The sequence below is a fragment of the Danio rerio genome, chromosome 23, assembly GCF_052040795.2.
Source record: "Danio rerio strain M-AB ecotype USA chromosome 23, GRCz13ab, whole genome shotgun sequence".
Classification (NCBI taxonomy): domain Eukaryota; kingdom Metazoa; phylum Chordata; class Actinopteri; order Cypriniformes; family Danionidae; genus Danio; species Danio rerio.
This window is the reverse complement of record NC_141043.1, coordinates 43,573,801-43,593,110: the sequence shown is the minus strand read 5'-3', so window position 1 is coordinate 43,593,110 and position 19,310 is coordinate 43,573,801. Positions and strand designations below refer to the sequence as shown.

Sequence of the window (19,310 nt, the reverse complement as noted above, 5' to 3'; positions counted from 1 at the left end):
GTCGGCGTCACTGACGTGCACCTCTCAAAAAATGTAACTACATGTCGCAACATTTTTTGTGTTTACCTCATAGTTAAAGTTGTTCTACGTCCGCCGGTTCCTGCCTCAAAATGAGCGAGTTTGAGCCACTTGTACATCCAGGAAGTGTTCAGGAAAAGCAAAACAGCAGCGAGGAAACTCGACACAAAAGAACATTTACATCTCACTGCCAACTAGCATTTCTGAAGTGTTAATGCAGACCAACAGAGACAGCGCGCGTTGCATGCGCCGTGGGTTACACCGGTCACTTGACGCAGAAGTATAAACCAGGCTTAAGTTAATTGACTAATCCAAATCTGCACCACAGACATGCTCCTAGTAAGTAGATACCTCTTAAAAGAGATCGCTATCTGTTCATTGGTTACAACAGCAAGGGAGTTCTCGAGATCTACCTAAGCTTAAACTCCCCTCTCGCCTTGCAACTGGGAGGGAGCCCTGGGCTCAAGTATTTTATGAGCTCAGGGCTCTCTCCCGGGACAGCCAAACAGGCTTTATAATCAATCATCAGCTAAGTGTGAACTGTTGAAAGAAATATAAATAATCTTACATTAACGTAAAGTAATAGTAATAGCTGTCTAATCTTACTGAAAATGTCTAATCATTTGTGCACAGAATAAAAAATAAATACTGGAAAAGCAAGCGGCAGCACAGTGGCTCAGTGGTTAGCACTGTCGCCTCACAGCAAGAAGGTCACTGGTTCGAGTCTCGGATATTTGATATACTAAATTGGCCCTATAGTGTGTGTGTGTGTGTGTGTGTGTGTGTGTGTGTGTGTGAGAATGTAAGTGTACGGGTGTTTCCCAGTACTGGGTTGCATTCAGTGCGTAAAACATATGGCTGGAATAGTTGGCGGTTCATTCCCCTGTGGCGACCCCTGATAAAGAAGGGACTAAACCAAAGGAAAATGAATGAATGAAAAAGCAAGTGCTTTAAATGTAAACCTAACTTACTTTTTTGTTAAAGTATTGCTGCTTAGACAAGAAAAGCCACATTTAAGATGTTAGTTTGTGCTGTGAGACAAGACAAATGATTTGAATAAAACAATATGAAGTTCAATTAGAGGAACACAGTGTATTACTATTAAAGGGTGGTGAACTTGAAAAAACACTTCTTTTGTTTACACAACTCAGTTTAATATATCCTAATATCTTTATAATCCAAAAATGCGGAAACAAAGAGGTGTGTCTCCTCAAACCGCTGTTGTATAATTATCATAAAGCTTAAACATGTTTACTTGCAACCTGATTTACAATCAATTATCAGAGCAATTATATTAAGCACCATATTAGTCTGTGTGATTCATTTCAAATCTCTCCCTCCCTTTCATTAGATGTAGAATACTGCAGTGCTTGTGTTACTCATGTGGATGGGCAGGGAATGGAGAAGTGAATATATACTGGGCTTCAGCAGGCAGCGGGGTCACTGCGCCAGAACCAGACTTACTTTGCTTTGGTCATTTTAGTTCGATAAGAACTTTCTTCTCTCTTCAGATCTCTCCGGAGCAAGAACTGCGAACATGTAAGTAATCAGTCTGCTTTATTTGAAATTTTGGAATTCTACTGAAATATACTTAAAACTACACTTACAGCTGCAGACAGAATGGTTAGCCTTCTTGTAAAATTTGTATTATTTTAAAAAAACTTTTCAAGTGATCTTTAACAGAGCAATTCTGACAATATTTATTTATTTTTCTTAGTTCTTTATTTTTTTTTTGTGGCTTATATATAATAAGCTCAGGACAAACGAGTACATCTTATTTTGAAAACGAATACTTTTTTTTCCATTTCCAGTGAATATAGGTCATATATTTTGGTGCATTTGAACAAGACATATTTTATTCAAATTATATTTTAGTCACCAAACATCTTTAGAAATAGAAAGAAAGTACATTTAAATGTATACAAATTATTGCAGAGCAACATTACAAACTACAACATTTCAACAAAATACAATTTATTATTTGTTTCTCTTGATTTTACCTCTTATTACGTTTTTTGTTTAATATTTTTTCCTAACATATAAGTTTAAGCTACTAGTTTTAGGACTGTTATCGTAAGTTATTTATTAGATTAGCTCCAGATTTGGCTTCAGCACTGATTATGTTATTTTATGTGCATTATTACTTTATAAGGCTGCACAATATCTTGCAATATTATATATATTTATATATATATATATATATATATATATATATATATATATATATATATATATATATATATATATATATATATATATATATATATATATATGTTAGGGAAAATATTAAATAAAAAATGTAATAAGAGGTAAAATAATAAAAGAAACAAAGAGAAACAAATAATAAATTGAATTTTGTTGAAATGTTGTAGTTTGTAATGTTGCTCTGCAATATTTTGTATACATTTAAATGTACTTTCTTTCTATTTCTAAAGATGTTTGATGACTAAAATATAATTTTAACAAATATATCAGTTTAATAAAACAGTCTTGTTCAAACACATTCTATTCTCAACACGATCTCACGGCAATTCGTAACTTTGATTAAGTGGGTAATTAGTATGGATTCGTACGATTCACACAATTTAGTACGAATTGCTCATCCCCCAATGACAGTTAGGGTTAGGGGTGGGGTTCGGTGCCACGCCTCCTTTTTTAAAATCGTACAATTTAGTACGACTGAATTAGCCACTAAACTGACAAAATGTAATATAGGTTTTCTCATAAGATCAGGCTGATATAGATCTCCGCCGCTGAGACTGCATCTCTGCACTAGATGTTTGGGCAGCAGAGTAATTATAATGGTCATGCCCAACTGAATCTGGTTTCTCTTAAGGTTTTATTTCTTCACTTTCGCCAGTTGGTGAAGTTTTTTTCCCCTCTCCGCTGTCGCCACTAGCTTGCATGGTTTGGGATCTGTAGAGCTGCACATCGATATATTTGCTCTCCAGTATCTAGACCCTCAGTAGTGAATAATAAACCACACTGAACTGAGCTGAACTGAACTTAAACTTCACTGTTCCAATTTACTATGATCTTTTATGTGAAGCTGCTTTGACACAATCTACATTGTAAAAGCGCTATACAAATAAAGGTGAATTGAATAAATTTGCAAAAGTCACTAGAGCCTTGCATTTGAGCCAGAGCCTGTCGGAGCCCGACTTTTTTATGCCCCTAGGGCCAAACTTCGAGTCCGTTTTCAGAGCTAGCATGCATATCAGGATTCAGGTCTGCTCTTTAGAATTGATTTATTTTTTTTAAGTTTAATGAGATCTAATGCATGCGATGCGGTCCGGAAGCGCCAGTGTTGCCTTCCTGCCATGTGCAATAGAGAACATAAGGAGAAAAATTGGCAATGGCGAACCTAAAACTGTGAAAAACGTTAAAGGTAGAGCAAACTTCTGGTCAACTTTTTAAATAGTGACAACTTTAACTAATGAGCCAACTGGTTATGCACAATGCACAACTTGCAAATTGAGTAAACTCACTTTGGACCGCATACCATGGTTATCGATGTCACTTAAAAAACAAAAACTAACATTTAAAGAACAAACAAAAGTCGGCGCAATAGCCTAGTGGTTAGCGCGCCGACATATGATGCAATAGCACGTCAGGGCGTCGCGAGTTCGAATCCCGGCTTGACGACATTACCCTACCCCCTCTTTCTCTCTACCACCTCGCTTCCTGTCTCAACACTGTCCTATCTAATAATAAAGGCCAAAAATAAATCTTTATAAATAAATCTATTTTAATAGCTGTAACAGTAAGCAGTTTGGCGGAAAAAAGACGGGCTACAAGACGGACTTGGGCCAAAAATTTTCATAAGCTATTGGATAAGGGCAGGGCTACAGCCTATGCTTCATGGGCCAGGACTGTGCTAGGGCTTAGATTTAACGCCCATGCAGGGCTCCAAGAGTCACATCGCATGATAAGCAAAGATAATTGACATTTTCATGGGTTTTTACGTCTGTGACTGTACAAAGATTTTTTAAAGAATTCAGGCATAAGTTGGGCCAGTCGGAATTTCTGTGTGGAGTTTGTATGTTCTCCAACGTGTTGGCGTGGGTTTCCTCTGGGTGCTCCGGTTTACCCCACAGTCTAAACACATGCGCTATAGGTGAATTGAAGAAACTAAATTGGCCGTAGTGTATGAATGTGTGTGTAAATGAGTGTGTATGGGTGTTTTCCAGTACTGGGTTGCAGCTGAAAGGGCATCTGCTGTGTAAAACATATGCTGGATAAGTTGGCGGTTCATTCCGCTGCGGCGACCCTAGATGAATAAAGGGACTAAGACGAAGGAAAATGTTAAAAGATTTGATGCAGATGCACTCCTCTAAAGAATCTTACCAATCAATCTAAAACAATAATTTTCCCCTAAATTGGGCTACTCAAGCTCATCTGGTGAAATTGTGTGTATATTGCAACATATATAGCAGAATAACATAATATCGCAATGTTAGTTTCTTCCAATAGCATGCATTCCTACTTTAAACTGTGCTGATTCATTTGTGTTCTTCATTTTACAGAATGCCTATCGTAAACGGTGGTCTGAACAACTTCTGCAACATCGGCCGTTTTCCCGCCGTCAAGCTGCAGGACTGTTTCTGGAAAGGATCGGGCTACGTGCCGGTTTACAGCAACCCTTGCGTGAAGCCATGCGTAGACCCTTGCTGGAATCCCTGCGTGAAACCTGTTGTCGACCCATGTGGGAATCCGTGCGTGAAGCCTGTTGTTGACCATTGCGGTAAACCTGTCATTAGTCCTTGTGGGAAACCCATTGTCGACCCTTGCGGTAAACCAGTTGTCGATCCTTGCGGCAAACCTATATTCGACCCTTGTGGTAAACCGGTTGTTGACCTTTGCGGTAAACCAGTTGTAGGTCCTTGTGTAGTTCCTCTGCCAAAGCCTTGCGTGAACCCGTGTGACGTGAGACCACACTGCGATTATGACTGCAAGCAAGTTTTCCTAAAGGATTGCGCAGATGACTGTAATGCGGCACGCTGCTGTGAAGGTAAGACATTTCATCTGTTAGTTGGCATTTCTGTGTGGAGTTTGCATGTTCTCCTCGTGTTGGCATAGGTTTCCTCCGGGTGCTCCGGTTTACCCAACAAGTCCAAAGACATGCGCTATATGTTAATTTAACAAACTAAACTGGCCGAAGTGTATGTGTGGTAATGAGTGTGCATGAGTTTTTCCCAGTACTGGGTTGCAGCTGAAAGGCTTTCCGTTGTGTAAAACATGTGCTGGATAAGTTGGCGGTTCATTCCGCTGTGGTGACCCCTGATAAATAAGGGACTAAGCCGAAGGAAAATGAATGAATGAGTGTTGTATATCTTTACTGTAAAATGTACAGTAATTTTCACAATGCTGCTTTAAAATACAGCAAAATACCGCATAACTGTCCTACGGTAAAATACAGTTCGTGTTACAGTTAAATACTTTTAATTTACATCAATTGTTAATGGTTAAAAAAATCTAACTAAATAAAAAAACTCAAAAAGAAAGAAAGAAGTTAGTATCTTGGTTGCCAAATGGGGTAATTAAATTATTAGGGATTGTTTGTTCTGAAATTGCTCAGTAATGCTGGAATGTTTGTGTCAGATCTGGTCCTGCAGGTTCGTTGTGTTGACCTGATGAAGTGCTGGAAGAGTCAGAATCGCCAGGAGCATCACACCAACGGATTCCGTGGTGACCACCTGATCGTCCGCAGAGGGCAGTGTTTCCAGATGTGGGTCGAGCTGTCCAGGCCTTTCAATCCCAAATGTGATCAACTTCACCTGGAGCTGAAACTCGGTCAGTTAAGTTCTCCTATTCAGTGCAGTTGATAGTCAATATTGTGATTCACGATTTGTTGTTTTCAGATTGTTAATGTAGTTAGTGTATATTGTTTTTAAAAACATTTTGTTTTTGTATTTTCATTTTTGTAAGTTTGTTTTTGTATTATGTTACATTATTAAATGCCTATATTTTTTTTTATTAACAGTTAAAGTCAGATTTATTAACCCCCCTTTGATTTTTTTTTCTTTTTTAAATATTTCACAAATAATGTTTGACATAGCAAGGACATTTTTACAGTATGTGTGATAATATTTTTTCTTCTGGAGACAGTCTTATTTGTTTTATTTCAGCTTGAATAAAAGCAGTTTTACATTTTTTAAAAACCATTTTAAGGTAAAAGTTATTAGCCCCTTTAAGCTATATTTTTTATATTCTACAAAACAAACCATCATTATACAATAGCTTGCCTAATAACCCTGACACCAAATTGTTGTAGCCTCCTGATAAAATAAAATCTCTGCATTGTTTTTTTTTTTTTTAAATGCACTCTACATTTCCAGCAAATGTCAATCCACCATCTGTTGGATCACTATCAATGAATGTTCCTAAATATTTAAAACATCCACCTGTCTCTATTTCATGTCCCCCAAGAACCAGAGGTTTCAATCCTTGAGTAAGAACTAGTTTATATACATTTAAAATACAAAAAAAACAAATGTTGATTGGCAAAATTTAATCGCAATTAACCCTACCAATATAAGTTTGTTTTGATTTATGTGTGTGTACATTTATTATGTGTATTTGAATACACAGATGCATTCATATATTTTTGATTTTTTTATTTATATGTAATATAAACATTGTGTGTTATATACACACAATTTTCTAAACATAATAGTTTTAATAACTCATTTCTAATAACTGTTTTATTTTATCTTTGTCATGATGACAGTAAATAATATTTGACTAGATATGTTTCAATACACTTCTATACAGCTTAAAGTGACATTTAAAGGCTTAACTAGGGTAATTAGGTTAACTAGGCAGGTTAGGGTAATTAGGCAAGTTATTGTATAACGATTGTTTGTTCTGTTGACTTTCGGAAAAAAAGTTTGCTTAAAGTAACTAATAATTTTGACCTTAAAATGATTTTTTTATTTATTTTTTATTAAAAACTGGTTTTATTTTAGCCGAAATGAAGCAAATAAGACTTTCTCCAGAAGACAAAAAATATTACCAGACATGCAGGGAAAATTTCATTGATCCGTTAAACATCATTTGGGAAATATTTAAAAAAGAAAATAAAAATTCAAAGGGAGGCGAATAATTCTGACTTCAACTGTATATATATGCTAATTGATATTGGGAGTATTGAAACTAAGAACTTAAAGCGTGAAATAAAAAACTGTATTTTAATTTTATTTAAGCAAATCCTATAAGATCAATTTGTTAAACAAAGCAAGTCTCACATAATATATTTACTAAAAGACAGAACATATTACTTTATCAACTCTATTGTAAATAAATCATATGAACATTTGCATATTATTTAATATTATTGCGGACTGAAATAATATCAGAACTGAACATATATATATATATATATATATATATATATATATATATATATATATATATATATATATATATATATATATATATATATATATATATATATATTATATTTCTGTGTGGAGTTTGCTTGTTTGCATCCGGGTGCTCCGGTTTTCCCCACAGTCCAAACACATGGGTTATAGGTAAATTAGATAAACTAAATTGGCCGTAGTGAATGTGAGAGTGTATGGATGTTTCCCAGTGCTGGGTTGCAGCTGAAAGGGCATCCGCTGCATTAAACAAATGCTGGAATAGTTGGTGGTTTATTCCACTGTGGTGACCCCTGATAAATAAGGGACTAAGCCGAAGGAAAACGAATGAATGAATGATGGGCTATTTAATAATTACTATTGTTATACCTTCTTTTTGCATTTATTTCTCAGGCAATGTTCCATCAATACCCAACGGCACACTGGTGATTGTTCCACTTGTGGAAGAATTCAAGAAAAATCGCTGGGAGGCCAAGATTGTTGAAAAGTGCCAAAACCGAATCAAACTCAGCGTGTACTCGCTTCCCACCGCGTGCATCGGACGCTACAGCCTGACCATTGTGACCTGCGGCCCGAAGGGAAGAGCCACCTCATCATGCAACCCCAGCAATGATATTTACATGCTGTTTAACCCCTGGTGCAAAGGTACGTACTGTACTAAATAAAGAGTTATAACCTCTGAATCACATCTAAATACAATTATCCAATAAATACAAGATACGTAACATGTAAAATACTTTAAAATGTGTGGAAAAGTAGAAAGATCTAAAGGGTTAGTTCACCCCAAAATGAAGATTGTGTCATTCTAAACCCCAAAAACCTTTGATCTTGGAGCACTAATATAGTTATTTTTAATAGTCCTGTGAAATGAAAATAAATGAATAATAATCTCCCTCTCTCTTTACCAGATGATGCTGTGTATCTGGATGAAGATGCCCAGAGGACTGAGTATGTGCTGAATGACACAGGCAAAATCTTCTATGGAACTAAACATCAGATCGCTTCCAGAACATGGCACTTTGGTCAAGTAAGAGCTTTTATTTATTTGTATAGCACTTTTACAATGTAGATTGTGTCAAAGCAGCTTCACATAAATGGTCATAGTAACTGGAACAGTGTGGTTCAGTAACTGGAACAGTGTGGTTCAGGTTTTAGTGTTTAAGTTCAGTTCAGTTCAGTTTAGCTCAGTTCAGTGTGATTTAATCATTACTGAGAGTTCAAACAATGAAGAGCCAATTCATCGATGCGTAGCTCTACCAATCCTGACCAAAAGAGCCAAACATTAATCCACACATAAAAATAAGAGCAAACGTGTTCCTTAATTAAATACACTCAAGCTTATTGCATAAAGAGACTTATATACTAATATATTAAACATATTCCTTACATTATTTGAGTCAAATTTACTTAGTGTGCTTAAAGAAATAGTTCACCCAAAACTGAACATTTCCTCAGCCTAAAGTGTTTCTAAACCTGTAAGTTCCTTTCTTCTGCTGAACATGAAATAATATATTTTGAAGAAAGCTGAAACCCATTGACATCCATAGTAGGAAACGGAAATTCTACGTAAGTCAATGGTTACAGGTTTTCAGCATTTTAAATATCTCCTATTTTTGTTCAACAGAAATGTATTTTTTATTAAGTGTAGTTTACTTTCATTAATATTTGGGAGCTCATTGATTTCATTGCTTGATTTTGTGTCATTATTAGTTTGACGAAGGAGTCCTGGCTGCGTGTTTGTTTGTGCTGGAGAAGTGTGGTGGAGCATGCAGTGGATGGGGAGACCCTGTTAACGTGGCCAGAGTTGTGTCTGCCATGGTGAGTCTTTGATTTCTTATATCAAGCATGTCAAAATTTGCAATATGACAATACAGACGTAAGCAAAATTGTTGTGACATATTCAATGAAGATAGAAAAACCGCAGTCGGCACTGAAATAACTTAAACTGAAAAAAGTGATTGATTGTTTGATTGATTGATTGATTGATTGATTGATTGATTGATTGATTGATTGATTGATTGATTGATTGATTGATTGATTGATTGATTGATTGATTTTGGTTGTTGACTGACTGACTGACTGGTTGGTTGATTGATTGATTGATTGATTGATTGATTGATTGATTGATTGATTGATTGATTGATTGATTGATTGATTGATTCATTCATTTATTCATTCATTCATTCATTCATTCATTGATAACAATGAAAAATAAAGATGATTAATTAAAAAAGACTGAAAATAATCGAATGGAAATCAGATATTGCTGTTAAATCGCGGTTCAAGATTTCCCACATGATATCTGTTATTCAGATAGAGAGACTCCGATTTTTAAAGACTAGCTCTATAAGTTAATGTTTGGCTACTTGGGGTCAGTTTCTTGATAACTTAAGAGCATTTTGTGACTAAGGTTTTTTTTGTTGTTACTTTTTTTCCCTTTATATTGTCCTTTATACATCTATTGTACAAGCCAATGTTTTCCTTTTCTTGTTCTGTGTATATACTGTATATCAAAACCTTAAAATACAATAATTTTTAAAAATGTGGTTCGACGGATGCACTAAAGCGTCAAACTAATGAAACTGGTTTGGACAAATTTGAAGGATACCAACTATTTTGTGCACGTCTGTATGTATGTATGAATGTATATGGACAAAAAAAAAAAGTCTATCATTTCATATTATGATATATTGTTTATTTCATTGTGACACAAAAGACATTGTTTACTGTAATACTTGTAATACTCAAAATTTATATGAGAACAATGTCACACGTTATTTCTGAAGTGATGCTTAACAGAGCAAGGAAATTTTCACAGTATGTCTGATAATATTTTTTCTTCTGGAGAAAGTCTCATTTGTTTTATTTTGGCAAGAATAAAAGCAGTTTTTAATTTTTTAAAAAACAATTTTGGGACAAAATTATTAGCCCCTTTAAGCTATTTTTTTTTTCGATAGTCTACAGAACAAACCATCCTTATACAATAACTTGCCTAATTACCCTAACCTGTCTAGTTCACCTTAATAACCTAGTAAAGCCTTTAAATGTCACTTTAAGCTGTATAGAAGTGTATTGAAAAATATCATGTAAAATATTATTTACTGTCATCATGACAAAGATGAAATAAATCAGTTATTAGTAATAGGTTTCTAAAACTATTATGCTTAGAAATGTGCTGAAACAATCTTCCCTCCATTAAACAGAAATTGGGGAAAAAATTAAACAGGGGCGCTAATAATACAGGGGGGCTAATAATTCTGACTTCAACTGTATATATATATATTAGGACAATATGAGATGACTTATGTAGTGATGAGATTTTTGTCACATCGCCCAACCCTATCAGAAAGCCTGATGTATGTCTATCATGATGATGTTTGGATAGAGAACTGCTAACACTTACAACCATCTCACACAGGTTAATGCCAATGATGACTCTGGTGTGTTGATGGGCAACTGGTCGAACTGCTATGCGGACGGGACTGCTCCAACAGCCTGGTGTGGCAGCAGTGCCATCTTGAAGCAATACCACAAATGTGGAGGAGTACCTGTCAAATATGGACAGAGCTTGGCCTTTGCTGGAGTCACCAACACACGTGAGACATCTTTCAAAATGAACAAGGAGAAAAAAAATGGTCTTTCTAAATGTGATGCACTTCTATTCTTCTTATCTTCCTCTTAGTGTTGAGGTGTTTTGGTATTCCTGCTCGGCCGGTCACCAACTTCTGCTCTGCTCACGACACTGATGTGTCCATGACTGTAGACATTTATCTTGACGAGAACTATGACCTGATCGACAGCCTGAACCGGGACTCAATCTGGTAAGAGTCTGTGTAAATCTTTTTCATTCTGTTCTGTAGCATCAGCAATATATATTAATACCGTCTGTTATAGTACTATTACATTTTACATTTACATTATTAGTATATCATTATAATATATTATTAGCGACGCAGTGACGCAGTATAGGTAGTGCTGTCGCCTTACAGCAAGAAGGTCGCTGGTTCAAGCCTCGGCTGGGTCAGTTGGCGTTTCTGAGTTTGCATGTTCTCCCTGCGTTTGTGTGGGTTTCCTCCGGGTGCTCCGGTTTCCCCCACAGTCCAAAGACATGCGGTACAGGTGAATTAGGTGGGCTAAATTGTGAGTAGTGTATGAGTGTCAAGTGTGTATGAATGTTTCCCAGAGATGGGTTGCAGCTGAAAGGGCATCTGCTGCGTAAAACATGTGCTAAATAAGTTGGAGGTTCATTCCACTGTTGCAACCCCGGATTAATAAAGGGACTAAGCCGAAAAGAAAATGAATGAATGAATATATTATCATTGTTACAGGACAAATACAGATTAAAAAAAGGAAAAAAAAGTTTGGACAATGTTTATAATGAAGGTTTAAAGCTGAACACTTTGCCTCTTCTTTGTCAAAATGTCCAGCACTCACCAAATCAACATTTAAGAGACAATATTATATTTTATTTGTTTTATTATTCGTTTAAATAGTTTTTGTTGTAGTAGACTTTTTGTAATTCAATTGGAATAGAATTTGAATTTTTGGTAACACTTAATTTTTATGATCCATTTGAGTATTAATAGACTGTCTGCTTAATATCTGCTGATACGGTTTCTTCAACCGACGTTATAATGACTATAAGAAACTATGCAAGTACATGTCAGCTTACAACCAACCCTAACCCCAACCTAACAATCTACTTATAATCCAATGCAGGGGTTCTCAACTGGTTTGGCCATGGGACCCACATTTTTACATGGTCATCAAGCCGCAACCCAAATGTTTAGGAACTATAATACAATTTTAGGAATTATACTTAATTTTTATTTATTTGTTAACATAAACAAGTAGTGACAGATACATCATAAGAAATTCACCAAGACTTACAAATAAACAATATTTTATTGTTGTCATTTCACAAAATGGATCAAATTATAGAAATATTACAAAGTAAAAATGACAAATACTGTTAATAATAAACTGTTAATAAAACATGTTGTCTGGTTTCTAAATGTTGTTTTAATTTAGAAGGTTTCATGCTCTCATGAGAGCACCTCGCTACATATGACATTGAGACTTTAAGTCTTTTTTGTTGTCAATATATATCCATACTTTACGTATTCAGGGTCGTAATTACGCTTGACATTTTTGTTCCAATAATTAAATGAAATTTCACATGTCAAACAGTAGGGTTGTCGCGCACGCATTTCAAAATAAAAGTCCGATATAAGCAAAAATAAGTTTAAAAAAATGTAACTTTTGTTGTTGTTTTTTTAACACACACTCCTCGACCCACTGAAAATGTTCCCGCGACCCACCAGTTGAGAAACACTGATCTAATGAGAATTAGTTGACATGTAGATGCAATGAAACTTACATTCAACAAACAGACCATCAAAATAAAGTGTTTTTATTCATTTATTTATTAATAAAGATTTATTTTTTATTTGTTTATTTTATCTATGGTAACCATGTCCTAATGAATTTTGAGATTGGGAAGGATTGGGTTTTATTTTTAAAACTTTTTCTCAAATCATAGTTTCTGAACAAGAATTAATGTCGTGTCGGAAAATGCAGCTTTGTAATATACAAAGGATTTCAATTTAAAATGTACTGCTTTTTTAGAGATTGATGCAGTCGTGATTTTTTAGTTCATTCTAAACTGTCATATTTGTTTTTTGCAGTATTTTTTTGTAGTAATGTTATTGTGTGTATGAATATAAAGAATAACTATTTTTTAAATTTTTATTGTGTTAATTATCAAATAAAGTCGGATCATGCTAGATAGCTTCACCATGTGTTAGTAGATACAATTTATAAAATATACAGCAACCATTTTCTCTATCAAACATTGAATATGAAATCTTCTCCTTTGTATAGGACCTTCCATGTGTGGAATGAGGCCTGGATGGCTCGTTCAGATCTGCCTGCAGGTTTTGGAGGTTGGCAGGCCATTGATGCGACTCCTCAGGAAACCAGTCAGGGTGTTTTCCGCTGTGGTCCGACCTCTGTTGCTGCCATCCGCAGCGGGCAGGTCTTCCTCAAATATGATGCACCTTTCATTTTTGCTGAGGTATGATAAAGCCTTGTGATTTAAGTGTTAGTTCACCCAAAATAGTAATTCTGTCATTTTCTCACCGTTATGGCATTCAAATGGCTTAATTGTTACTTGTCAGACAGTTTCTCAGAGTTTAAGATTTGTTTAATTCTACTGTTGACATTTCTTGTAAGTTTAAAGTAAAAGGGTTGTCATTTGAAGCGTTTTCTGTGCATAAAACATTAAAACAGGTATTATTTTGCAGATTTGAATATTTATTAATAGTTTTTGGTTGAATAACCCTTATTTGCACAACAAATGAAAACATTGTGATTAAAGAAAAAAAATCTCTAAATGACAATATTTTAATTTAAAACTTGAAAAAAAGATACATTGGTATTTAATGAATGCAGTAAATTAAAAGAAAACTGATTTCCCGGTCAGTACCTGGATGGGAGACCACACGGGAAAACTAGGTTGCTGCTGGAAGTGGTGTTAGTGAGGCCAGCAGGGGGCGCTCAACCTGCAGTCTTTGTAGGTCCTAATGCCCCAGTATATTGATGGGGACTCTACACTGCTCAGTGAGCGCCGTCGTTCGGATGAGACGTTAAACCAAGGTCCTGACTCTCTGTGGTCGTTAAAAATCCCAGGATGTCCTTCGTAAAAGAGTAGGGGTTTAACCCTGACATCCTTGCCAAATTTGCACACTGGCCTCTGTCCATCATGGCCTCCTAACCATCCCCATATCATAATTAGCTTCATATCTCTCCACCAATCAACTGGTGTGCGGTCTAGCGTAATATGGCTGCCGTCACGTCATCCAGGTGGATGCTGCACACCGGTGGTGGATGTAGAGATTCCCCTCATTGTGTAAAGCGCTTTGAATGTCTAAAATAGCACTATATAAATGTAAGACATTATTATTATTATTAAGTGTTAATATATCTTGCTTAACAGTTATCTGTTCCTGCTCTAGGTGAACAGTGATGTAGTTTTCTGGCAGAGGAAAGCATGTGGGACGTTCGCTGTGGTCCACGTTGACAAGAATGCAGTCGGTCACTGCATCAGCACCAAGGCTGTGGGCTCAGACAAACGTGTGGACATTACCAACCACTACAAGCACCCAGAAGGTAAAAATCAGAAACATCACTTAAAAGTGCAGAAAATAGGACTGACACCTAGTGGATCACTTAAAAGTGCAGAAAATAGGACTGACACCTAGTGGATCACTTAAAAGTGCAGAAAATAGGACTGACACCTAGTGGATCACTTAAAAGTGCAGAAAATAGGACTGACACCTAGTGGATCACTTAAAAGTGCAGAAAATAGGACTGACACCTAGTGGATCACTTAAAAGTGCAGAAAATAGGACTGACACCTAGTGGATCACTTAAAAGTGCAGAAAATAGGACTGACACCTAGTGGATCACTTAAAAGTGCAGAAAATTGGACTGACACCTAGCGGTTGAGCAAGGTATTGTAGTCCAAATTCAAAATATTGGATAGGGTTTTTTTGTAAATGTGGCCTATCTGATGACAACTTGACTAACACAGTTTGCCAGATTGACGACACTATCATGAGCGAGTCTGACACTAAGCTGTTCAACTAATGTTTACCTTTGTAATATATGTAATACTTATTAATTAAAACCACCTCATGTGTATTTTTTTATCTTTTAATCTCACTTCGTAACTCTGAAAATCACAGTTTTGGCCGCATTTGCATACATTGAGACAGCTTTAGTGTCTGAAATGAAATATGCAGTTTTTTCCATAAAGGCAAACCAGGGTGCTGAAATATAATTGGGTGAACTGGCAGTGGGCTGGTTATAGAGGTCAAAACAAAGACAGACATTCTAACTCTAAACTCAGATTTTCTAAGGAGAATAAAGGACTTTAGCAATGCAACTAGTATGTTCACTTCGCACGTTTCTTAAATATCTGCTAATATTTTATGGGATTTTTATGTTTTAGAAGAGTCAAATCTGTACACACAACACATTTAATAGTGATAGTTCACTCAAAAATGAAAATTCATCCTCCACTTCAAAGCTGTGTGAGTTTCTTTCAAGTGCTGAACACAAAAGAAGATATTTTGAGAAAACATTTTTCAAAATACCTACTTTTAATGTTCATCAGAATTAAAAAGAAACTCAAACATGCTTGGAACCACTTAAGAGTAAGTCAATTTTAAGTAAATGTTTTTTTTTTTTGGTGAACTATCTCTTTTAAGAGCCTGAATTTGATGTTGTGCTTTTGTTTTTGTCTTTCTGTTGCTATTGGCTGGTGTAACTGTACGACATTGTCATGTGGGGGCCATTTTTATATCAAGGAGAGATATTTTATTAATATATTTATTGTATACATCTGAAGATGTGATTTTATTTTATTTATTTTATTTTATTTATTATATTTCCCTTATGATGTTTAACAGAGCAAGGAATTTTTTTACAGTATGTCTGATAATATTTTTAATTCTAGAGAAAGTCTTATTTGTTTCATGTTGACAGTCATATATGTGTCCCACACTGCTAAAAACACTATTAGGACACATATATCTCACTAAAAAGTGAAAATTGGTTGTTTTTGCATTATTTTGAGCAAATTCGTACTTCCTGTTTGAAAGGAATTTTTGAAGCTGCGTCACGACCATGAGATCTTATCGTGTATTCCAGCGTGTAGAATGGATGTCTGTACCTTCTAGGCCCACCCGGAATCTGCGCACACAGATTTCTACAAATTTCTGCGGATTTTTAGCCCATCATTAGTTATGTTTATTTACTTGAGTAAATGTGTGTAAATCTATATTTATTCAGTTTTTTTTTATTAATTTCAGTAATATTATTGACTAATGTGAAAATGTTCATCGGATTTATGTACAATGCAGTTTGTACAGTATTATTTTCTGTCTTTTAGTAGAGATATTATATGACAAACTTGCTTTATTTACCAAATAAAGTAAATCTAATTGAATTTGCATTTTAAACTTTAAATAAAAGTTAAAAAGATATTTTTTATTCCATATATTAAGATTTTAGTTATGATACTCCCAAAACAATTCCGCAGAAATCCACAGACTTTTACCAAAATTCTTTGCAGAAATAGCAAAAAACGTCCGCAGATTCCGTCTGGCCCTACTTATGACGTCTCTGAGTGTGCTGCATTCATTTATGAGTAAGACTTGGTTCAAGCCAATCTTTTGGACTGTCTACGGAAAAAACCAGAACAGATAGTTTACATTGACTTGCCTAATAAACTAATTAACCTAGTCAAGTCTTTAAATTACATTATAACCTCTTAAGACCCATGTTTTTTTACATGAATTTTTATTTTTCTTTGCTATTTTTGGCTCATTAGAACCTAATTAGAATAAAAATCTAAATATCATCTTTTGATATGATGTACTTTTAGAGAAAAATGATATCCACTTTTTCCGGAAATTTTTTTTTTCAAACTTGCTTTGACTATCAGAGAGTAAAAACTATTTTTTTCCCATTTTGGACAGTTAGAAATAGTGTTTGGGACAATTCATATGCTGCAAAACAGTTGCAGGATGACACTGTATGTCTGTAACAAAATATAAAACATTCAAACTATTTTAAATAGGCACTTAAGAGCTAAAATGGGCTGTCCACATATGTGGAAACTCAAGCCCTAGGAGGTTAAGCTGAATACTGGTGTCTCAAAAATATCTAGAAAAATATTATGCACTTATAAAATACATAACCTGGAATATGAATTCATTTGTATTGCTTCTGCCACGCCTATAACTTCTTTGGAGACGTAACATAGGTGGGGCTCGTCCGGGATCTCTCAATTTTTATATCATGAAGAAATATTTAATAATAATAATAATAATAATAATAAAATAGTAATAATAACAATAAATATAATGATGATAATAATAATAGTAATAATAATAATAACAATAATAGTAATAGTAATAATAGTAATAATAATAATAATAATAGTAATTGTAATAATAATAATAATAATAATAATAATAATAATAATAATAATACTAATATTAATAATGATGATAATAATAATAGTAATAGTAATAATAATAATAATAGTAATAATAATAATAATAATAATAATAATAAAATAGTAATAATAACAATAAATATAATGATGATAATAATAATAGTAATAATAATAATAACAATAATAGTAATAATAATAATAGTAATAGTAATAATAATAATAATAATAATAATAATAGTAATTGTAATAATAATAATAATAATAATAATAGTAATACTAATATTAATAATGATGATAATAATAATAGTAATAGTAATAATAATAATAATAGTAATAGTAATAATGATGATAATAATAATAATAATAATAGTAATAGTAATAATAATAATAGTAATTGTAATAATAATAATAATAATAATAGTAATAGTAATATTAATAATGATGATAATAATAATAATAATAATAGTAATAGTAATAATAATAATAGTAATAGTAAAATTAATAATGATAATAATAATAATAGTAATAGTAATAATAATAATAGTAATAGTAATAATAATAATAATAATAATAATCTGGTTTGGTGTTTTTTCTTTTTATATTGCTGGTCAATTTTTCCCCCATTTTAAATTAATATGTTTCCTTCATTGGAACATTCTTTCTCCTCATAACATCAGTGTTAGTAAATAAGATGACCTGGAATTTGAATACCTGTGTGTTGCCTCTGTCATACCCCATAACATCTTTGGAGACATAACACTCTTTAAAGTCTCTTTCTAGAAAGCCTAGTAAGGGCCGGGTGTGTCTGATTGGGGTTGGAACTAAACTTTGCAGGACACCGGCCCTTCAGGACCGAGTTTGGGCACCCGTGGTTTATAACATTAATATTACTAAACATGTAGCAGCATTTAGATGAATATACATGCTTTCTTCTCAACCACAAAATAAATATTTTAAAACTGTCAGGAGTATGAAAACACTATAAACTATAACTATAATATATAAATATTGCCATACTCCTATAACATCTCTGGAGACAAGAGAGTCTCTTTCTTTTGGAGGAGTTGTAATTTTACTTCTGCTTTTGCTCTCCACATTCATCAGGTTCAGAGGAGGAGCGTCGTGCTGTGGAAACTGCTCTTCGTCATGGCTCCAAAAAGTGCGCATATCCTCTGCCCTGCGCCGAGGATGTCATCTGTGACATCACTATGAAGGGTGATGGAGTGTGTGTGGGCAAGGATGCAGTGCTTTGCATCGCTCTGAAGAATAAATGCAGCTCAACTCGTAGCGTCACCCTCCACAGCCAGCTGTCGGCTGCTTACTACACCGGCATCCACAAGTCCTTGGTGAAGAAGGACCAGACATGCTTCGAGCTCAAGGCTACTGAAAGTAAGAAATGATTGAGAAAGTTCAGAATCAGAATGAGCTTTGTGCGCAAAAGTCACAAGGACTTTTTTGAGTTTTTTCAGGAGGTCAGTATACATAGAGTGCATACATACAGTGCTTAAGTATCTCGGGGTTTTGTTCACGAGTGAGGGAAGGATGGAACGTGAGATTGACAGACGGACTGGTGCAGCGGCAGCAGTAATGTGGTCGATGTACCGGTCCGTTGTGGTGAAGAAGAAGCTGAGCCGAAAGGCAAAGCTCTCGATTTACCGGTCAATCTACGTTCCTACTCTCACCTATGGTCATGAGCTTTGGATCATAAAGAAAGGGCAAGATCTCAGATACAAGCGGCCGAAATGAGTTTCCTTCGAAGGGTGGCAGGGCGTACTCTTATGGATAGGGTGAGGAGCTCTGTTACCAGGGAGGAGCTCGGAGTAGAGCCGCTGCTCCTCCACATCGAGAGAAATCAGCTGAGGTGGCTCGGGCATCTGTTTCGG

The 19,310-nt window shown here is 34.8% G+C and overlaps 1 protein-coding gene across 50 annotated transcripts in view; it reads left to right on the top strand.

Moving 5' to 3' along the window:
• tgm1l3 (transglutaminase 1 like 3) overlaps window positions 1–19,310 on the top strand; it is a 183,408-nt gene that overhangs the window by 159,351 nt on the left and 4,747 nt on the right. For 32 of the 50 annotated variants that reach the window (XM_087307695.1, XM_087307697.1, XM_087307692.1 and 29 more), the window contains 11 exons: window positions 1,370–1,557; window positions 4,545–5,029; window positions 5,620–5,811; window positions 7,794–8,045; window positions 8,309–8,427; window positions 9,111–9,218; window positions 10,819–10,996; window positions 11,083–11,221; window positions 13,284–13,476; window positions 14,417–14,570; window positions 18,532–18,816. In XM_087307695.1, the coding sequence (XP_087163821.1) occupies window positions 4,546–5,029; window positions 5,620–5,811; window positions 7,794–8,045; window positions 8,309–8,427; window positions 9,111–9,218; window positions 10,819–10,996; window positions 11,083–11,221; window positions 13,284–13,476; window positions 14,417–14,570; window positions 18,532–18,816 (2,104 nt within the window). In that variant the 5' untranslated portion in view covers window positions 1,370–1,557; window position 4,545. The remainder of the gene's footprint in view (window positions 1–1,369; window positions 1,558–4,544; window positions 5,030–5,619; window positions 5,812–7,793; window positions 8,046–8,308; window positions 8,428–9,110; window positions 9,219–10,818; window positions 10,997–11,082; window positions 11,222–13,283; window positions 13,477–14,416; window positions 14,571–18,531; window positions 18,817–19,310) is intronic. The other 18 variants (XM_087307723.1, XM_087307721.1, XM_087307677.1 and 15 more) reach the window with 2 other exon arrangements.